The sequence below is a fragment of the Microcaecilia unicolor genome, chromosome 6 (genome assembly GCF_901765095.1).
Source record: "Microcaecilia unicolor chromosome 6, aMicUni1.1, whole genome shotgun sequence".
Lineage (NCBI taxonomy): Eukaryota > Metazoa > Chordata > Amphibia > Gymnophiona > Siphonopidae > Microcaecilia > Microcaecilia unicolor.
In genome coordinates this window covers 149,379,366-149,398,554 of record NC_044036.1, presented here as the reverse complement: position 1 = coordinate 149,398,554, position 19,189 = coordinate 149,379,366, and the positions used below count along the sequence as shown (strand labels likewise).

At 42.5% G+C, this 19,189-nt stretch overlaps 1 protein-coding gene across 3 annotated transcripts in view; it reads right to left on the bottom strand.

The window, feature by feature from the left end:
• Positions 1–19,189, bottom strand: part of LRIG1 (leucine rich repeats and immunoglobulin like domains 1) — a 216,347-nt gene that overhangs the window by 47,031 nt on the left and 150,127 nt on the right. For all 3 annotated transcript variants that reach the window (XM_030205936.1, XM_030205938.1, XM_030205937.1), the window contains exons 9-11: positions 13,426–13,506; positions 2,902–2,973; positions 575–646 (exon numbers count right to left, since the gene is read on the bottom strand). In XM_030205936.1, coding sequence (XP_030061796.1) covers positions 575–646; positions 2,902–2,973; positions 13,426–13,506 — 225 coding nt within the window. The remainder of the gene's footprint in view (positions 1–574; positions 647–2,901; positions 2,974–13,425; positions 13,507–19,189) is intronic.

Below are 19,189 nucleotides of genomic sequence, written 5' to 3'. Positions count from 1 at the left end.
CTGGTACTTAGATTACAGCCCAAAACAAGAGGGCAGGTCTAAGGTGGTTGAAAGGCTGCTAGTGCTCATTTCAGCTCTCTCCAGTTGGATCTGATTCTTATGCATTTACTTTTGAGTTCTACCTTGAAGAACAGTGAAGAGGAAAGGGAAGCAGAGAATTTATCCCCTGGATGCTTCCATATCAGCTCAGTCCTGTGTTAATCTTGTTAAATAAAAGATTATAAACAACAACAAAAAAAGTATAGGAAATGTGGTTATGGGTCCTGGAGGTGCAGAAATATCTAATAATGAAATCAAATCAGATGAGTAACAGAGGCTGGGGTGGAAGGGAGGGAGAGTTTCCAACAGGCTCAAGAAGGCTCCAGTTTCACCTCCTACTGAATATAACTAGATGACACCTGCTTAAAAAGATACCCTAGCAAGGGGAATGGGACGGGGAAGGGAAGAGTAACGTTAGCATCTAGTCATTCAAAGGTATAAGAAAAAAAACTTTCAGTACATCTAGGTATATATTCCTTAAAAGGTTTCCAATTCAATGTAAGTACATTTTTAATACTTTATTGCAGTGACTTACAGCTCCTTCAGATTTTTCATTGGTGCAAAGGTATCAAATTGAACAGACCGTATTGCATTCTCCCCAAGGTTTCTAAAAAGGAAATGTTCAAATTTATTAAATCAAATAAACAGAATAAGGAAGACTTCATGACCAGGATGCATTTTAATATAAGATACATGGTATGTAAATGTTTTAAACAATTTGAAATAAAGTTGCACTATATCATGCTGCAATATTTTGACTATTGGAATGCTGCAATATTTTGACTATTGGAAGTGATCGCCGGCCATCTTCCGACATAAATCGGGAGATGGCCGGCGATCTCTCAAAAGTGGCAAAATCGGTATAATCAAAAGCTGCTTTTTTGACACCATCGCCGAGCCGGCGAAAGTTCAAGGGGGCGTGTCGGCAGCGTAGCGAAGGCGGAACATGGGCGGGCATGGGCGTGGCTACCAGATGGCCGGCTTTCGCGGATAATGGAAAAAAAAGCAGCGTTAATCAGTATTTTGCCGAGTTTACTTGGTCCTTTTATTTTCACGACCAAGCCTCAAAAAGGTGCCCCAACTGACCAGATGACCACCGGAGGGAATGGGGGATGACCCCCATGGTCACCAACCCCCCCCCCCCCCCCAAACTAAAAAAAATAAAAATAAAAACCTTTTTTGCCAGCCTGTATGCCAGCCTCAAATGTCATACCCATCTCCCTGACAGCAGTATGCAGGTCCCTGAAACAGTTTTTGTTGGTTGCAGTGCACTTCAGGCAGGCGGACCCAGGCCCACCCCCCTACCTGTTACACTTGTGGTGGTAAGTGTTGAGCCCTCCAAACCCCCCCCCCTAAAACCCACTCTACCCACATGTAGGTGCCCCCCTTCACCCATAAGGGCTATGCTAGTGGTGTAGAGTAGTGGGGAGTGGGTTTTGGGGGGGGATTTGGGGGGCTCAGCACCCAAGGGAAGAGAGCTATACACCTGGGAGCTATTCATATATTTTTTAAAAATTTTTAGAAGTGCCCGGTTGGTGTCCTGGCATGTGAGGGGGACCAGTGCACTACAAATGCTGGCTCCTCCCACGACCAAAGCCTGAGATTTTGCCAGGTTTGAGATGGCCGGCATTTTTTCCCATTACCGCTGAAAAACAAAACCAGCCATCTGAAACCCGGCGAACTCTGGCATTTGGCCAGGCCAAACCGTATTATCGAAAGAAAAGATGGCTGTCCATCTTTTTCGATAATACGGTTCGGCCAGCTGTTTGCGGCGCTGCCAAAATAGATCGCCGGCAATCTATTTCGCCGGTGCTGTGCGATTATTCCCCTCTATGTGTGGTACAACAGATGTCCCCCTTTGATAGTGAAAGTTTTAAACATGTCCTGCACAGTGAGAACAAAATGAACTTCGAAGATGTTCTTGTGTTGGCCTCACTAAACAAATCAGCAGACCTGAGAATATGTGAGACTTTCACGGGTTTATTTTCATTATGCAGGAATAATACATTAAAGTGAATCTAAGCAATAAAAGCAGCCAAATGTAATCACAAAGACAAGTCACACAACCACAACCTCAGAGTAACCTTTACCAGAGCAATAAAGTAAAAACAGGGTAAGAAAAAAAAAAACCCAAAATCAAACAGCTCAAGCATAAATTTCATTTGTAAAAGAAACTGCTGCAAAATCAAGAATGAAAGGCACCCACTCGTCTTGGGAGAAGATGAGAGGAATTTCTAATTTTGGCCAAAGCTGTTTCCTACAACCAGCTGTCCTCATCACATTTAAATATGTGCACATATGTATACACACTAAGTTGTACATCAGGGGTGTGTACCACTGTCCTTGAGGGCCACAACTCAAGGCTCTTCCAGATTTCCACAAGGAATATGTACATTGATTTGCATATACTGCTTCCATTGTGTGGAAATAAATCTCAAGTATATTCGCTGTGGAAATCTTGAAAACCCAACTCCCTTGAGGACAGTGGTTGCCCACCCCTGTTCTGGATTTTATAGAGAATTATTTAAAACCATCAGATTCCACACTTTTGCGTGTTCATTTGCCTCTCTTGATGAAAACATTTAGGGCAACATGGGGATATGCAATTTCCAGATTTGTTCACATACCAATCAAAAAATGTGTGCAGAAATTAGCCATATGTTCTGTAACTTTGTTCCCAGCAGCTTTTAAAAAAAAAAGAGGCCAGAGTTGAAGTGGACTTCTAATGGGAAGGAAGCAGCTGTCGTCCACAAATGGATTTGCTTCTCAGTTTACAAAGACACGATTAAATTGCTAGCAGACCTCTGAAGCAGTCACTTTTGGCATTTCCCTTCTGATTGCAAAGCATGCTGGGATACTCACAGGTGCTCCAGGGCCTCCAAGCCTGAGAATGCTTTCTTGGCCACTGACTTTATCTTGTTTCCAAATAGAGTGCTGTAGTATCAAACAGGAAGAAAGGCAAAAGAAAGAGTGATTAGCTGGGCAGAGGCTGAAAAAAAAAAAAAAAAAAAAAGGTTGTCCACAGCAGGGCAGTTGGAATGTGCAATGAGAACATAACACTGGGCCTTACCCTTTCTGAAATTAAATGCTTTGTCTTTACTAGAATTTAATAGTGATGACAAGCTGAAACAGGACACTGAAAAATAGATACTGCTTAACTTGTTCAGAAACACTAGTACAGCCAGTGCTCTTTGGGCACTGGCCATGAATAAGAGCTAACTGCTGTCGCAGTGCCCATACTGTCATTGCAGCACAGTTCAAATCTGACCTTTTCTTCACTCACTAAAATAAGAAAAACTAATCACTTGCTGACAGACATTTTATGTAGCTGATCTTCACACTTTCTGCACAGTAACAGGAGGGAACTTATAAGAGCAATATTTTCAAAGCCAATTGTATAGTTTACAGGGGTTTACCTGGTTTAAATTGGACGCCTGAAAACCGGCTTCCCTCAACCTGGCTAAAAGTGCTCAGCGAATTCAACAATATGAACAATTGTAATCACAGTTGGGGGAGCTGTTTCCGGTGGGATCATTTGAGACCCAAGTAGGTGGGCTCAAAAGATCATGCAGAAATCATGTTTTCAATCCATGCATGCTTCCACACAAACAGCACGTGCAAAAATCCATGGGTACTTGGTGCACAACTTGGTATCACAGTTGAAAATATTTCCCAGTTTTTATCTGTATATATATTTTTAGAGAGAAGATTCAAGAGCTGTCTTGACCCAAAAAAAATCTAATTTCTAAAGTTGAATAAATTTGTTATGTTATACGAGTCTTCTAGTCCGCAAATACCAGAAATAGTTCAATGCGGATTACATTCAAAAGTGATGGAAACAATACTCTAGAAATTATAATCTGTAAAGGATAGTAATATCTAATCTCTGAAAATGTAAAAAATTATCAAGAAGAAATCTCTATCAAATACCATTAAACCATTAAATCTTAAGTATGCATTCATTTGCATTTTTTTTCTGCAGAAAGAGTTATAACTGTCTGCAGAAAATAAAAATGAGAGAACTGAACATGCAAGTCTGTCCCAAACTAAACATGCTCCAAGGAATGCCTCCTCTCACTCAGCCACTTCAACAATCACTGTAAAACTGTCAATACTATGAGACTTTGTGGGAGGAGGTACAGCAAGGTCATTTTGGTCTTACAGGAGACTTTCTGTTATTTTACTGGTTCAGAGAGCGTAATATTTAGTATAGCAAATCTCAGCTAAGGTTTGGGACCCAGCGCAGGTGAAGCAAAATCCATTCTTAATTTTATACACAATTATAGTGAAATCATGCTGCCATGCAAAGGTGCAAAAATCAATCCTCAAAGACTGTGATGCAGAAATATATTCCCCACAAACAATGAAATCAATTCCTCATCACAAGGTAGGGCCCCTAAAACCTGGCAGGGACAGCCTTGAGTTGTTATGCTGGATGTTGTCTAGTGGATCTGGAGTTATTTTTGCTTGGGTTTTTTTTTTTTTTTGGGGGGGGGGGAGGAGGAGGATGTTGAGGAACAATCAGGGTTTATATTTATGCTGCATTTTTGTGAAAAACTTCTAATAAAGATTGTTAAAAAAAAAAAAAAAAAAAAGGTAGGGCCCCTACAATAGCAAATGTATGTGAACCTGGGCAAAACATCCTGTAAATACATACCCTCCAGCCATGCAGCTCTGGGCTGTCAGGCATTCAGTTTCACCCTAACATTCTTTGTCACAGAGTTAATTGGAAACAAATTACTTTCTTGGTACAAATACCAAAACTGCAACAAATCCATCAAAGCTTCAGCTTTGGGCGCATTTTAGCACCCAGCTTCTCCAGAGAAGTTATGTTACTTGCTTATGTCAGCATTAGTTTAACAATAAAAATCTGTCTCTTCTTACAGTTCCTCTCTGCTCTCTGAACAAGTTCTATTCTGCCTTAACCATATAATTATTACAAATAGAGGATCTGCGTGTCTGAGGAGAGATCGGACAGCTCGTGAAGACCTGAGCAAATTTTCATTAAGCAAGCTAAGTATCGGTATCAGAAAAAGTGGTACAGCAAGATTTTAATTACACAAAAAAAAAACCAAAGTTTATGGTTCACCTAAGAAGTAGGAATTTATTTGTTACATTTATATCCCACATTTTCCCACCTATTTGTAGGCTCAATATGGCTTACATAGTACCGGAGAGGCGTTACAGACTCCGGTGTACACAAATACAGGGTGATGTTGTGGTAAGATAAAGTTCATGTGGCACAGCCACACTAGGGAATCGTACAATGGAAGAGTTGTGTTATGCCCATTATGTCCTTTACTTTTGTTGTGTTGCAGAGATCAGGCATTTATGTTGGATCGGTAGGGTATGCCTTTTAAAACAGGTTAGTTTTAGTGTTTTCAGGAAGTTTAGGTGGTCATTCGTAGTTTTCAAGGCTTTTGATAATGTGTTCCACAGTTGTGTGCTTATGTAGGAAAAACTGGACACATAAGTTGATTTGTGTTTGAGTCCTTTGCAGCTTGGGTAGTGCAGATTTAAGTACGTTCATGTTGATTCGGATTTGTTTCTAGTTGGTACATCGATCAAGTCTGTCATGTATCCCGGAGCTTCACCGTAGATAATTTTGTGAACCAGAGTGCAGATTTTGAAAGCAATGCGTTCTTTGATTGGGAGCCAGTGTAGTTTTTCACGAAGGTTTTTCCAAAGATAAGCCTAGCTGCCATGTTTTGAGCGGTCTAAAGTTTATTTAAGGTTTGTTCTTTCAATCCCGCATAAATTCCATTGCAGTAGTCTACATGGCTTAGAACCATTGATTGTATCAGGTTGCGAAATGTTCCCCTTGGGAAGAATTGTTTCACGCGTTTGAGTTTCCACATTGAGTGGAACATTTTCTTTGTGGTGGATGTCACTTGGCTCTCTAGTGTAAAGCTGCGGTCCACTGTAACGCCGAGGATTTTCAGGCTGTCTGAGATAGGGAGGGTGTAATCTGGGGTGTTGATAATTGTGTGGTTATCCACGCTGTGTAGGGATGAGAGGAATGACTTGACCTGATATTTTTAATTGTGTGTATATATATTTATTTTTAAATATCAGGTAGGGGAAGGCAAAGGTAAATAATTGAACAGACTTGTAACTCTAACCTGCTTTATTTCTCATAAATAAGACAGTTTAATCAATCTTCTCCCCAAGTTTTAAACACTAAAATTCCCAGAAGGCCAATACATAGTTGCACATTTCTTACCAGCAGTTGCAGGTGCTGTCTCAACAATAATTTAAAACTGGAGTGATTTAGAATAGATAATTTATTGCTTGATATAACTGTTTATATATTTATTTGGATTTTCTATCTTGGTAGGATTTTTTTCAGAGTGCTGAGTATATATCTGCTCTGAATGGCCTGGTGTTCACTACTACAGTATGCAAGATTTTCAAGTTTCAGGTTTACTGAAATTTGATGTACTGCCCATCAAGCATTGTCTTCTGGGTGGTTTACATTATTAACGGAAAAAGGGAACCGGAAAATACAAGTAACATAACATAGTAAATGACGGCAGATAAAGACCTGTACGGTCCATCTAGTCTGCCCAACAAGATAAACTCACTTTACATGGTATCTGATACTTTATATGTATACCAGAGTTTGATTTGTCCTTGCCTTTCTCAGGGCACAGACCGTAGAAGTCTGCCCAGTACTGTTCTTGTACTAAGTTCTGAAGTTAACATTGAAGCCCCTTAAAATAGAAGAGGAATAAAGCTAAGCTAAGGTGCAATAGCAGTAGGATGGAGCAGCCACTGTTGGTGCAGTGTAGGAAGTAGGAAGGTTTGTAAACCAGATTTAAACTGTGCAACAGATGCTTCAACCCGTAGGGATGGAGACAGGTGTTCCAGAAGGTGGGGCCTGCAACGCTTAAGAAACTAGAACGAAAAAAAATGTTGATGCACCACACAAAAAGCATATAGTTTCTTCTGTTGTGTCAAACCTCATTTGCTGAAGACTCCCTCCCCCCCAAAACACACAAAATAAAAATAAATAATCACGGCTTGGATAATTAAACTAGTGATTTCTTATTTTCTTCAGTAATACCTTTTATGCTTAACTTACATGTAATCATGCAGTTGTATCTGAGGGTCTGTTTTCCAGTGATATCAAGAGTAGAACTACCCCTTCTAAAAATGAAACCCTTAACATATATTGTTTTATGACAAGGCAAGACACTAGAACTAACTCTAAACCCAGTATAAATGAAACAGGTAAGTTCCTGTTATCCAGGGGCAAAACCTACATGGTCTCAAAAGATCATATACCATACATACTTGAATATAAATGGAGATTTCTGGGTTAAAAACAAGGCTCAAAAATTGAATATAAACTGAGACCCCAATTTTTGAGCCTTGTTTTTAACCCAGAAATCTCCATTTATATTCAAGTATGTATGGTATATGATCTTTCCTTTCCTCCACCCTGTATGACCAGCATTGCCGTCGTCCCCCGCCCAGAATTTTTCTCCACGTGATGCTGACCAGGCATGTCTTTTTTCTATATCTCCTTCTCCAGCAGATGCTGACAAAGCCATGCACTGAGCAGATTCAGGGCCTTAAGCATCTGCACATGCTGAAGGTCTCCTATACCTCACCCTCTCCGACAATCTGAGACAGGCAAGAGCTGGCAGGCCTTCAGCTTGTGCAGATGCTCAAGGCCCTGCACCTGCCCAGCGTGCATCTTAGTCACTGTCAGTCGGAGGTAGAACTGCAGCAATCCAGAGAAGATGGTAGGAAAAATACATGCCAGTTACCACTGAGTGGAGAAAGAAATTCCAGGCAATGTAGGGTGAGAAAAAGGGAGGGGTGGAAAAAGCCATGCCGGTCACTGTGGGGTGGAGGAGGAAGAGAAATGGAGGTGGGGGGGGGGGGGGGGGGGGAGTGAAAAAGAGAGGGAAGGAGAAGGGCAAAAATGGTACATACCAGGGAGTAGGGGGAAGGGGAAAATGCAGGGGAGGAGAGAAAGAGAAAAACACTTAGAATAGAACCGCCTCCCTCCCCGGTTTATATTCAAGTTAACATTCCCTCCCCCCTTTTTCTGGAGGGGATGTTATTTTGGTTTATACTCAGTACATCATTAAAGTGTATTGCTGCATGCATATTAATCCATTTTCCTTATAACTGCATAAACAGCATATAGTTTCTTCCTCGTCTGCTGAAGGCAGCCCCCCCCCCCCCCCCCGACACACACAAAATAAAAAAAAAATATCACAGCTTGGATAATTAAACTAGTGATTCCTTATTCTCTTCAGTAATGACTTTTATGCTTAACTTTCCTTTCTACTTCCTTTGCAAGGATTTTTTTTTTAAACCAAGGCCTTCTTGTTCCACAGTGGCAGGGTTCATCTATTATTCAGAGTGGACTGGCCTTTCTTGCCCCTCCACCTCCTCCTCAAACTTAAACAACTTTCTTGCATTCAATAACACACACATTCTTAAATCTTTTCAGAGGCTAAGCCACTCCAGATCAAAGAGGAGCAGCTTTTAAGGCAAACTCTGTGGAGCAGAGGTGATTACTAATTCATCTAAAGGTTTTCTCTGAAGTACCCCTTCACGTTTTGGACACTAGCCTGCTCAGAGCCGCTTTCTAGCATAAAGTATTACATAAAATGTACAATGGTTTATCAAGCCTAGACATCGGCTTAAAAGAGGAAGAAACCTACATACAAGAAACATGGCATGACAGCACAAAGGAGCAACCCAAAACTGTCAAGACTCTAAATCCTCTGGGCCCAGTTTCAGACAGATCCATTTAGTGGATGTCATTAACAGATGGACAGACAGATGAACCCCTTTGCAACAGGCGCTCTTGCACTAGCGAAAAGCAGGATTTCTAGCTTAGGTTTAGTATGGATACAGAGAAGACCTCAAGCTAAACACCAATGGTACAAGTACAGACTATACTCATATTAAATATGTACATTATATGAATGAAAATACAGTAGATGCCCCTTACCACCCAAAATAAGCAGCATGCAAGAATACACCAAATTCCACAAAATCCTTAAATCATTCCTCTTCAAGCAAACCCTTACAAAGAACAACCATAACTCAAGCAACTAGTTCTCCCCTGAATTGGTTATTTCTTTATTTACCGTTAGCCTTCTCACTGTTTCATGTACAATTTCTCATTCATAAAAGGCTTTTTGAATGTTGAATATCCATAGCTATTCCAGTACACCTGTGATATTGTATTGTATAATTGGGTTCTCACAACTAGACTACTCTCTTATGAATTAATCTCTGCTACGTATCCTATACTGTTTATTATAAGTCACATTGAACTCAAGCTTGTTTGGGATAATGTGGTATATAAATATCACAAATAAAAAATAAATTGTTACCAGGCTTACACCTAAGCGGTTTACAATACAACATATCTAAGATGGGGATTTCTTTGGGAAGTTGGGATGTGGGAGCTTCTTTAAAGGGCATTCTGACATTAATATCGGATGAGTGCCTGAGAGAATGCGGGTATAGGGTGGTTCTCAGGGCCTATATGACTAAAGGGCAGCTGGCACACGTGGAGGGGGCTGGAGGGAATGCGTACATTAAATGTGATCAGATTCCGCACACCTTGGGTCATGCCTTCTGGTTATGCCCAGCCATACAAGAGTTTTGGAAGCAAGTAAAGTTGTTTCTGATCAAACTGTTAGGAGTCACAATACAAGGTTCATTAGATCAATTTGTGTTAGATAAGCCAAAGGCTTTCCACCAGCTGCCAGAGTCAGCTAGTCTACTATGTCGCAAGATGTGCCTGGTAGCACGGAAATGCATTCTACAATATTGGACGGTACAAGATAAGCCATCCTTTTGGCACTGGAGAAATCAAACGCATTTATTAGTAACATGGGAAGCAAGGGAAGTGAGGGGGTCTCCTAAACGTAAACACTTTCTACAAATTTGGAATCCCTACCTACAATATACAAGTCCTCGAGGTCGCAGACTTGTCCTTAAATTTGATCTAGCCCTAATGTGAATTAATAACTATAATCGGCTTACTTAACTTATAGGGGGGAGGTGGGGTTTGGGCAGTGGTTGTTGGTGGGATGATTTATGAGAGGTATGGTCTGCTAGAATCTAGAATGTTAACATGTTATAAGTTGATTGTTGGGGGGGGGGGGGGGATTGAGAGGGAGGGGGAGATGTTATTAGGGTAACTCAGGGGAATTTGTCAAAGTTGGGTGGGCACTAATGTGTTGGGGGGGAGTTGGAACAAGTTGGGGAGGAGATTGTATAATTGTTTTCTTTTAAGACTGGAAGCAGCTGTAAGGATTAAGTTATGTATTCATGTATGTTGTTCGGTCTTATTGTGACAACAGGGACATATCTTCAATAAAAATGTTGAAACATAAAACATATTTAATTAATAAAATCACAAATACAAAAATATACCCACACATACCCCATTCTTAGAAAATACAAACAGCATTACAGAACTATAACCAGCACAAAATTAGCCTCCTTCAAAGGAAAGCTTCCACAAAAAGCACTATTCTTAATAATTTTTTTTAACTGTACCTAATCTCTGCACAAACGCATGTGTCCTGATAAACCTATTCCAACTCAGCAGACCAGCTATCGAGAAAGTCGATACTTGCATACATACATAATGAACCTTACTCATAGCTTCCACATTCAATCACATAGCAGTTTGAGACCGCAATGCCCTCCTGGGGCATTATTTATTTATAAATAAATAAAAAAGGTTTTGATTTGGACGTCCTTGCACATTCCAATCGTGTGTGTGGGGGGGGGGGGGGGGGGGGGGCGCAAGCTGAAAACATTGCAGGTAGGAAAAACATGTCCAAGAAGGACGCCCATCACAAAAGCTCTAGGAAGACGTCCAGCTCGTGTTAGACGTCCCTGACGAGCACTTGGATGTTTTTTTTCTTCACAGAAGTCCTTCCTAATTGCCTGATGTAAGCCTGCCTTTAACATGCAAAGCAGTAAAAAATGAAAATGTTACACAAGAGAAGAGCAGTAGCACTTAAATCAACTGGGGCTCTTTTCAGCACTGTTTCTCTTCTGAGGTTCAGACTGCTGACAAGTTTCCTGCTCGTCAGGGACGTCCTTTTTTTTGTTATTGTTTTTTGAGTGAAGGACATCCATAAAGGACATCCTTGGCATGTGCAGAGCAGCTGGCATAACGCTTGGCTGCTCTGAAGATGCTCCACCGGCCGAATGTTTACCGATGGAATAGAGAATGCAAGTGAGCTACAACGAGCAGCTCATTTGCATTCCTTTTCCTTGATGCATGCCCGTTTCTTACCGATTCACTAAGGGAATCAGTAAGGGAAGGACTTTAACAATTTTTTAGTGCATCTTCCCCTAAAACCTTTCTTCCCAAGGGAAACCTTCCAAAACCTAATACAATCAATGGTCCTAAGTCATGAAGATTACTGAACGGAATCTATGCGGGATGCAAAGAACAACTCACAAAAAAACTCCACCGCCCAAAATACAGCAGCCAGGTTGATATTCAGCAAAATACGCTTCGAGAAAAATTGCATTGGTTCCCAATCAAAGAACGGATCATCTTCAAAATCTGCACTTTAGTCCACAAAATTATATATGGTGTAGTCCCAGGATACATGATAAGACCTCATAGATCTACCAATAAGAAACAGAGTCGGGTCATCAAGATCATACCTAAACCTACACTACCCAAATTGCAAAGGACTGAAATACAAAACAACCTACGCATCCGGCTTCTCCTACATAAGCGCACAACTATGGAATGGCCTCCCAAAAGCTGTGAAAACAATCCATGACCACCTGAACTTCAGGAAATCACTAAAAACCAACCTCTTCAAAAAGGCCTACCCCAACGATCCTACGTAAACCTTTTCACCCAAAACACAGCATGCCTAATGATCGTACTGGACAACACACAATCTTCATCCCTTCCGACCCTCCACATATACCTCATTCGATCACTATACAACCTTGTATTTGCTATCAACTGACTGGGCAAACGCCTTAATGGTATTATGTAAGCCACATTGAGCCTGCAAATAGGTGGGAAAATGTGGGATACAAATGCAACAAATAAAAAAACCAAAATAATATGTTGCCTATTAAGGCTTTGTTTGTATTATACTGATGTCAAAAGTATATCTGTTATATGAATGTTCCTCTATGCTGCCTATTATGAAGGTTCACTTGTACTCTTGCTGACATTTATTGTACTTCTGTTATGATTATTGAACTGTGCATATCAGGGGCATAGCCAGACTTTGGCGGGAGGGGGGTCCACAGCCCGAAGTGAGGGGGCACATTTTAGCTCACTCCCCAGCCATTGCTGACTTTGCCCCCCCCCTCCCGCTGCCGACCCTCTCAACCCCCCCCTACCGCCGCCAACCTGCTGTCGCCTACCTTTGCTGGTGGGGGACCCCAACCCCCGCCAGCCGAGGTCCTCTTCTTCTCGCAAAAGGTTTCCTTCTGTTTCTGACGTCCTGGGACGTCAGAAACAGAAGGAAGCCTTTTGCGAGAAGAAGAGGACTTCAGCTGGCGGGGGTTGGGGTCCCCCGCCAGCAAAGGCAGGCGACGGTGGGGGGGGGGGGGGGGTCGGGCAGGTCGTCGGCAGGGGGGTCCAGGGCCAAATCTACAGGGGCCCAGGCCCCACATAGCTACGCCACTGGTGCATATTCCTTACACTGTACCATGTTATTCCTATTATTAGGATCCTACCAACTGATGACATCTCAAAGTTTCTCATGTTAAGTGAAGTTTTATCACTTTTATGCATCATGTTTTCTCTCAAACTGCAAATTTAAGCACCAGTGCAGATATCCCTTATTTGTCCTGTTTGTCTGTCTTGATTAGATTGTAAGCTCTGTCAAAGGACCGTTTCTTACACGTTCAGAGTACAGCACTGCGCACGTCTAGTAGCACTATAGAAATAAGACCCAGCAATAGTAGATACTTAAATGAATGCAGTGACCATGCTGCCAAATATTGATCCTCAAGTTTTTAGGAGGGAGACAGCAAAGACATTACAGTTCCAGGTCAAATAAGATGATTCTCTTTTAAAAAGGGGAAGTAACTTTAAAACTGCATTAACCCGAGAAATCGCATCTCTACTCTTGATACACAGCGATTCTTAAGAGATCCAAGAATTCAAGAAACTAGCTGAAAAAATTCTGTGATATTCAGCTTTAGATTCCTGTCCTATACTTATTCAATTATAGCCAACACGGACTTCTAAATATGGCTACTTAAACAACTGCAGATCTTTCATAGTCTACTTTATTCTTCAAATTTTCCCTTGCATTCTCGGTCACAGCACAAGAACAAAGGCTGCCGTGAAACCATTCCCCCTAGTAAGCAACTTGACAAGACTTCAAAAGCTAGGATACTCACAGCTTGGTCAGACTGTCTAGGCCCGTAAAGGCTGCACTGGTGTCTTCTATTGTGCCCGAGATCTCGTTATGATCTAGTTCCCTGGGAAGACAACAAAAGAAAGCTCACAGTCAATTTCACAGTCCCAAGTTCTCTCTCGCTAAGGATGAAGAGAAAACATTTGGGAACAGCTTACAAAGGACCTTCTCTTTGTGACTGTGCCACATTTCCTTTCTCAAGCAGTCGGACACTATAGACTGAGGCTGTTAATCAGCTTTGTCTGCCTTTTTTCGGATATGACTTTTTCTTACTTTTGTCTTATGAAAAATAAAAAGAGGCAACCATTTGAAATAGTGCAAAATAGTTACGAATGACAAATGTAACTTAGTCTGATCAACTTTATAAGAGAAACCATCAGAATAGAGGACTTGCCAACAGCATTACACACATACGTTAACATCGCAAGCAGCATGCGATGCTATGAAGTGTGTTATTTAAATATTTTGCTGTCATAATTATTTACTTTTGAGCATTCTCTACAGAATTCATCTTGGAGTAATTATTCATGTACAAGTTATAGCTGTTGTACACTACCTTGAGTGAATTTCTTTAAAAAGGCAGTAAAACCTAACCAAATGCACACACATTCCATTATGAAAATTCATTACCTTTTAAGTGTCCACTGGCAATTCCATGAAGAGATTGCATATGGATAAATGTATTTTCCTAAGCAGTCTTAGAGAAGTTATCACTTCCCTTAAGCTGATGTTCAAAATGCAACCTCTTCATGGAATTGCCCTTTGAAAATCTCTTCCCTAGTGGGGACTCCAGATATATATGGCGCACAAGAAAAAAAAAGTGCTGCTTATCTGTGATGAGGATTCTCTGTAGACACGACAGTGCAGCCATATTTGTAGCTGGCGTTACTGGGACAGAACCAGGAAGATGTTTGCTCTCTCTCAGAGCCTGGAAGACCTTGACCCGACAGTGCAGCCATATTTGTAGCTGGCGTTACTGGGACAGAACCAGGAAGATGTTTGCTCTCTCTCAGAGCCTGGAAGACCTTAGAAAAGTTTTTAACGGGCCTGTGTTGCTCCTGCACTGGCACAGTTTCCTCCATCCACAAGTCAGTACTGAAGCTGAGCAGATCTTCCATCAAAAGGGAGCTAAGGTGAGGTGGCTGCATTATCCTGCTGTCTATGAAGAATCCGGTTACAGGTAAGCAACACCACTTTCTTGTCATCAAGCAGGGATAATGCAGCCTCCCCCTGTGGGACACTGCAAAGTTGGCAGATGCTTGTTTTAGTTATTTCTGTTAAAAGGCAGTCCTGGATAGAATTCCAGTTAGAGATGAAGTCAACTAGGGAAAGAGGTTTTAAGTAGTAACTGGCAGAAGGTGCTATCAAGCTGTGAAGAGGAACCAGGTACTAGCATGTCACAATTAGACACATAACATAAAACTGTAGGATGGAGATGGAACCTGTTTTAGCATAGAGCTGATGATCCCCAAAGCAGTCTGGAAAGGGCGTAACTGCTTTGCCACAGCAGAAAAGGTTATGACTACCTGGTACAGCCACATACCGACTGAAAAAAGCTGGATGAAAGAAAACCGGAAATAGAGGTAAAAGAGAAAAACACCAGAACGGCAATGAGAAGGATTTTGGGTTGGGATGCACGAAATATCTTGTGTGTTTTATTACCATGGAGAGGGGTTCCCATGAAGATAGGTGAGACCATTTTGAGCAAGGTGAGCCACAGGAACCAAATCTGCTGCGGTCAACGTGGTGCTTTGACGATAGCACCAAGTTCTGTACCATTCTGTATTACCTTACACTGCAAGAGAAAGACATTAATAAAGGAGCCCCTGCCTCCATGATATGAAAAACATGGAACAGAAGATTGGACATTTTGTGTTGTGCATCATGGTAGACATTTATAATGGGAAAGGACCCAATATACAAATAAGATGCGAGGAAGTAGGTCCAGCTTGCTTGTAACTTATTTGTGGTCATCTGAGAGGTAGGTTGCCTCAAGAAGTTTACTAACTGCTTCCTGGCATAGCCTGTAATGGCCAGAACCACACAGTCTGTTGATGCAGAACATGGCATCTGGGTTCTCAATCAGGATGAATAGACCTTCCCTGCAAGTCAGCCCTTGAACACTTGTGCTCATAGGAGATAGTTTCTAGTTCTAAAAGATTAATGCAGAATTATTTTCTCCATATGTGCTCAGACACAGGTAGGGGTGTGCTCTACCTAAAGAGGGTCAATTAAAAGAATCCTAGGTTGGTGCGAAGTGTAGCCCTACTGTCTTTCCCAGCAAGAAAGTCGGTGCTGAACAGTATGTTTCAAAATCTAGTTCATTTATTATTTGTATGTACACATTCTATGATTCCACAGCTTCATTAAAGATAAAAAGACGTCCTCCTCATTGCTATGCATCTCCTTCCTAATGGGCAGATGATCAGAAGCAAACACAAGCGTAGAGGCTATTAGCACCATACTAACGCCTGTGCTTGCTACCTCCCCATGATCAGAGCCCCCAAAGCCCATGAAACAACACACTCGCGGGCTCTTGACCGCAACTAGCATGCAAATGCATGCTAAACAGGGCTCTTAGCGCAAGTAGCATGCAAATGCATGCTAAACATATTCCTCCCCAATGATCAGCAAGAGAAGCACGCCAATGCGGCAAACCCTACGCCAGCTTGGAGCTGACATTAGGGTTTGCAAACCAATGGGGAGGAATGGTGAGCCATGCCCAGCATGCATTTGCATGCTAGCAGGCCCCCCACTCCCCTCAATACAGGCCCCCCCCCTTCAGGAGCAGGAACCCCGACCCCTCCCACCCCAGCCTCCTCTTCCAGGCTGCCTTGAAAATGGTGGAGCCCAGCCATGCCCAGTGCATCCTGGGATATGCCAGGTGGGGCTTCACACCATATAAGGCAAGGGGGCAGGGAAGATGGCTGCTAGACCACCAGGTTGGGGGGTTTGATATGCAACTCACTGGGCCACTAAGGCTTTTTTTTTTTTTTGGGGGGGGGGGGATGCGGGGGGTGTACGAGGCTAGAGAGCCACTGGATCTCCAGCCACCCCCCCCCCCCCCCCGTGAACTTGTGTTGGGGGGGGATCAGAGGGACTGGAGGTCTGTCAGACCTCCAGCCCCTGTGTCGCTGGCTTGGGGTGGGGGTTTGGTGGCAGCACTAGGCCACCAGGACCTTGCTATTTGGGGTCTGGTTATCCCCCAGACCTCCAAGCCCCTGTGTTTGACAGGTCTGGGCTTTTGACAGCCCAAACCTGTCAAACAAGTGCGAGACGATCCTCCCACACTATGATCAGAGATAATAGCGTGCATACATTTGCATGTAATTATGATCATACGGGCAGTAAAGCCCCGTGCTGTTTCAGCGCTATTTTTAGTGCGCTGTTTGGAACAGCACAGGGCTTTCGATCATCTGGGCATAAGGAAGCTGAAAGTCTGCTACTGGGTGTGTGTATGGGGATGGGGGCTGGAGCTGAGGAAAGAAAGGTTTCCATGGATAAAGAATTGCAAGCACTCTGCCATTCTGGTTTGTCTCACTTTGTAACTCTCTACTCCTTCACTCCCATCCCCATTTCCTAGTCTTTCTGCCTGAGTGCACCTGAATACTTGCTGCTTTTTTTCAAATCACTGTGCTGTGAAGTCCTGCAGGCCCATCTCTATTTGAATAGCTCTGCATTTCAGGATTCTCACACCCACCAAAAGCTTGTTTTGTTATTGAGGATGTAATTAAAGCGTACTTGGGTCTCTTTCACCAGGTGCAGAACACAAGAGGCCTCCTTTTCCATTTAATTAGAGTCCTCTCTCTCTCTCTGGACACAAAGCATAAGACTACAGTGTCCACCATTACTGCCCCTCCCAACTTGCAAAGTTTCCCCTTTTTAGGCACTGCAGTAAGCTGCCAGTGATAAGAAGCGAAAAAGCCTTCCTTCTTTGATTTAAAAAGTCATACATCAAAATTCTTTAGAAACAGAACAGGCAGTTGTAGTTCCAGTATTTCTCATCCCACTTTAACCAAACTCCCAGGAAATCCCATTTAAAAGTAAAAAGGTAGAAGAAATTTCTTAAACCTGCATGTACAATGAAAGGCATTTTTCAAACGACTAAGATCTTAAACTGATTTCGTACTGTTTCTACTACTACTACTATTTAGCATTTCTATAGCGCTACAAGGCATACGAGTGCTGCACAAACATAGAAGAAAGATAGTCCCTGCTCAAAGAGCTTACAATCTAATAGACAAAAAATAAAGTAAGCAAATCAAATCAATTAATGTGTACAGGAAGGAGGAGAGGAGGGTAGGTGGAGGCGAGTGGTTACAAGTAGTTACGAGTCAAAAGCAATGTTAAAGAGGTGAGCTTTCAGTCTAGATTTAAAGGTGGCCAAGGATGGGGCAAGACGTAGGGGCTCAGGAAGTTTATTCTAGGTGTAGGGTGCACCGAGACAGAAGGTGCGAAGTCTGGAGTTGGCAGTAGTGGAGAAGGGAACAGATAAGAAGGAGTGGAGCGGAGTGCACGGGAAGGGGCTGTGGAAGATTTCAGACACACTCATGGGAAGCCATTTTTTCAGTTTCAAATTGCAAAAGGCCTGCAGGTTATTTTACAGACAGATTTTGAAATAGGGCACACTGAAGGTAATTCGACATAGCAGGCGCCTCCTTTTAGGTACCCCGATGCTGCACGGCTAGAACCTGCATTTGGGTGCCCAGATTCTGTTATAGAATACTGGTATAACCTAGTGTCAATGTAGAGACCTGCACGGGAACAGGGTTCAAGAGAATCCCGCATTCCTTCTCGCTCTCTTTTTTTTTTTTTTTTAATATATATATATATATATAAATTGTTGTACTGGAAAAGGAGAGCTCCACAGGAAAAGAGGGCAGAAGCAAATTCGCAAGGCATCAGAGACAGGGATTTGAAGATCTCCAGATATGATTCTGCAGACTCAAGCCACCTGTAAAAGCTCAACTGGGACCAGCTGACCAACTGGACCAGGAGCAAATCACTCAGAACCAGAGGCTGAAGAATGTGTTCATCTACTTGCTGGAGACAGAAAATACTGAGGAGCTAGACTGAATGCCAAGACAGATATGTGTCAGCTCAGTTTTCAGTTCTCATCTCCACCTGCTGGTTGATGGACAACTATTCCACAGGTTCTGGAGGGAAGCTAAGTAATGGAATAGGCAGAAATAAATAGGAACAGGATTGATAGGCTGGATAAAATAGCAGGGAGGAAGGAAAGCTGGTGCTGATTTAATGATGGGAATTTACATGCTTTCAACTGAAATTGAGCCCACAGCAGTCTGCTATTATACAGGTGCTGAACACCATGGGCAGTAAGCAACCCAGAGATAGTGAATACTAAGCTTAATCCAGGTTCCGGCATTGAATCCGAGTGCCAGCTGCTATGCAGTCCCATGCCTGGATAAAGTTAGGCCAACCTTTATCCAGCTGCTAAGTGGGAGTCTCAACTCTTCCCCCAAACCACTCCAGCACTAACCTGATAGTGCTGCAAAAGTCTGGGCTGATACTCAGCAGCACTATCCAGTTAAATGCTGCTGATTATTAGAAGAAGAGCCAACACACGGGATTTAACCATGTAGAAGACTTCCTACAGATTAAACATGGCTGAATACCTACTGCTAGAGAACTAGGCAGACTAGGTGGGCCAGCTGATTATGATCTGCTGTTATCTGCTAATATACAGTAATTGGGGGGGGGGGGGACATTCTCCCATTCATAGCTTT